This window comes from Oryzias melastigma, linkage group LG4 (genome assembly GCF_002922805.2).
Source record: "Oryzias melastigma strain HK-1 linkage group LG4, ASM292280v2, whole genome shotgun sequence".
NCBI lineage: Eukaryota > Metazoa > Chordata > Actinopteri > Beloniformes > Adrianichthyidae > Oryzias > Oryzias melastigma.
Window position 1 is genome coordinate 1,403,184 of NC_050515.1, and position 2,310 is coordinate 1,405,493.

The window sequence follows — 2,310 nt, forward strand, 5'->3', positions numbered from 1 at the left end:
AAAGAACAGCAAAGGATGGAGGAGAAAAACTCTTTACCATTTTAGTTTTCCATGCGAACTTCATAGTGAGCGTTTCTCTCATGGTCCGAAGACAACATCAGCGCGCGGCGAAGGTCCAGCAGGAGCAGAAGAACGGAGGAGAACCCCCCAAACCGAGGAGAACAACAGGAGGAACACAAAACTCCACCGCGAGGAGGCTTTTCTCCCGATCCGCTCCTCCTCCGCCTGTCAGCGCGCTCTCCCTTCTCCTGCTGAATGACCTAACTCCTCCTCCTCCCCCCTCACTCTCACAACAGTCTGCTCCAAGCTCCTCCCACCGCTTTTTCTGACCTTCATCAGACCGACAACAGCGCGCGCTCTTACGCACAGCGGAGAGCTCCGTTTACGCAACTTCCCTGAAGCATTTACTGTAAAACGCAGGAACTGCGGATCCGCAGGATTCGAGGGAAATTCAGACTTTCAGTCAAAGAAAAAAGAAAAACTGTTGAAAACCTGTTGAATCTGAAAATATCTGCCATTTTTAAACTATAAAACAAACATAAAGATTTAGAACAAGTCTGAATGTGTGGGATAATGTTCGCCCTTACCAAAAATAACTAAAAGCAGGCTGTCAAACTCAATCACACAAGGAGCCAAAGCTGAAAACGCTGATTCTAATAGCAGCTAAAATATTTTATCCGAATACCAAATTAGCCTTAAAAAACCCTAAAACAAACAAACAAAACAAAAACAGGTTAATCAAAACAGCTAGCATGTAGCCTAAATATGAGCTAAACTCCAAAACAGCCTAAAAAATCTTAGTAAATGATAAAATAGTCCAAAAAGCTAACAGAATGACAATTTTTTAAAACTTTAAAACTGTAACTCTTTAACATAATTATGACTAATTAAAAGGCAGGAATATTATTCCAGAATAAATAAACTTAAACCTTAAATAACTTTCAATATTTTACTCTCCATAAAAATATATTTTGTTAAAATTATACAAGTACGGAAGAGGATTTAATCTCAGAATTCTGAGATTAAAGTCAGAATTTTTCATTGGCTTTTTTTTTTCAGTGGCCCTAATCCTCTTCCGTATACAAGCTAGAAATAAACGCAAGATAACATCGGGTCATTAATAATAAAATAAAATGATCTGGAGGGCCGGATCCGGCCCCCGGGCCTTGACTTTGACATGTGTTTTAAAGTATATTTAAGTACAGAAAAGTTAATTTCCCAAATTGTCAGCTTACTATCAAGTTTACTTGTTGTGACTAAGTTGAGCCACTTTGAGTTTAAATAAGTATACTTACAAGTATCCTAAAAGTAACCTTTCTAGTATAATTTTTGTTTACTGGCAATAAACTCTAAGTTTACTCTAAGTTTATGAAAGTAAACTTTGAAGTATATAATGTAGCTTTTAAGGTTTGCTTTTAGTTTACAGTTTTATAAATACTGATTGGTGTATTAAAATACATTTTAAATATACTGGAAATATTCCAAGAATACATCTACTTCCCTTTTAATACTGTGTAAGAAAATGTTTATGTATATACACAAATATAGGTAAAGATATTTAGTCCAGTGAACTTGTTAAGTTGATCTTTAAGTACCTAAAATGTAAAGTATCCATCCAGAAGGGACAGACGCTGTGGAGCCGGACCCCAAAGTTCTTCATGATCTTAAGTGAGAAAAGGGAAAGTAAATCTGATGAGACTGGAATGACTTGAAGGAGCCGCTGAAGCTCAAACTGCAGGAAATCTTTACTCATTTGATTCATTTAAGAGAAAAGTTTAAGTCATAAAAAGCAGAAAATAGAAAAACTATCAGTAATTTTAGAGTAGAAAATGAACCCAAAGTTGAATTGATAAAAATCAGTGGAGAAAATGAGGTGAAAGGTCATCAGAGTCTCTGGAGCTTCGAAAAGTCCATCTGGAAAAGTGATGAACAATCAGAATCAGAGTTTTAACAATGCAGAAGGATGTGGCTCCAGCTTTTACTCCGCCCCCCGGCGTTAAAAACAGGAAGTGGCTCCAAGAAGCCCAAATCCCAAAGACTTCTATAGAGAAGTAAACAGGTCAGAATAACCATTCTGGCTCAATACATTTTTAATATCTTCTTGATAATCATTTCTTCCATATTTTTCTGTAGTTCAAGTTATAAACTGACCAATCAGAAGCCTTAATAAAAGTGGGTGGAGCCTGCTGGACAAACATACAAATTTGACAGATTTCGTGTAGCCCTCTTTAAAGCTCAGTCCTGATTGGTCAGAGTGATTGTTGGAACAGACACGACTCCGACCGACTCCGACCAATCGCTGTTTACTGG

At 37.3% G+C, this 2,310-nt stretch overlaps 1 protein-coding gene across 2 annotated transcripts in view; it reads right to left on the reverse strand.

The window, feature by feature from the left end:
• rgl1 (ral guanine nucleotide dissociation stimulator-like 1) overlaps nucleotides 1-2,310 on the reverse strand; it is a 33,717-nt gene that overhangs the window by 18,167 nt on the left and 13,240 nt on the right. Inside the window, exon 1 of one of the 2 annotated variants that reach the window (XM_024279176.2) lies at nucleotides 38-378. The exons of the other annotated variant lie outside the window; for it this stretch is intronic. Coding sequence (XP_024134944.1) covers nucleotides 38-82 — 45 coding nt within the window. The 5' untranslated portion in view covers nucleotides 83-378. Of the gene's footprint in view, nucleotides 1-37; nucleotides 379-2,310 lie in introns of those variants that run through there. 2 annotated transcript variants of the gene reach the window in all.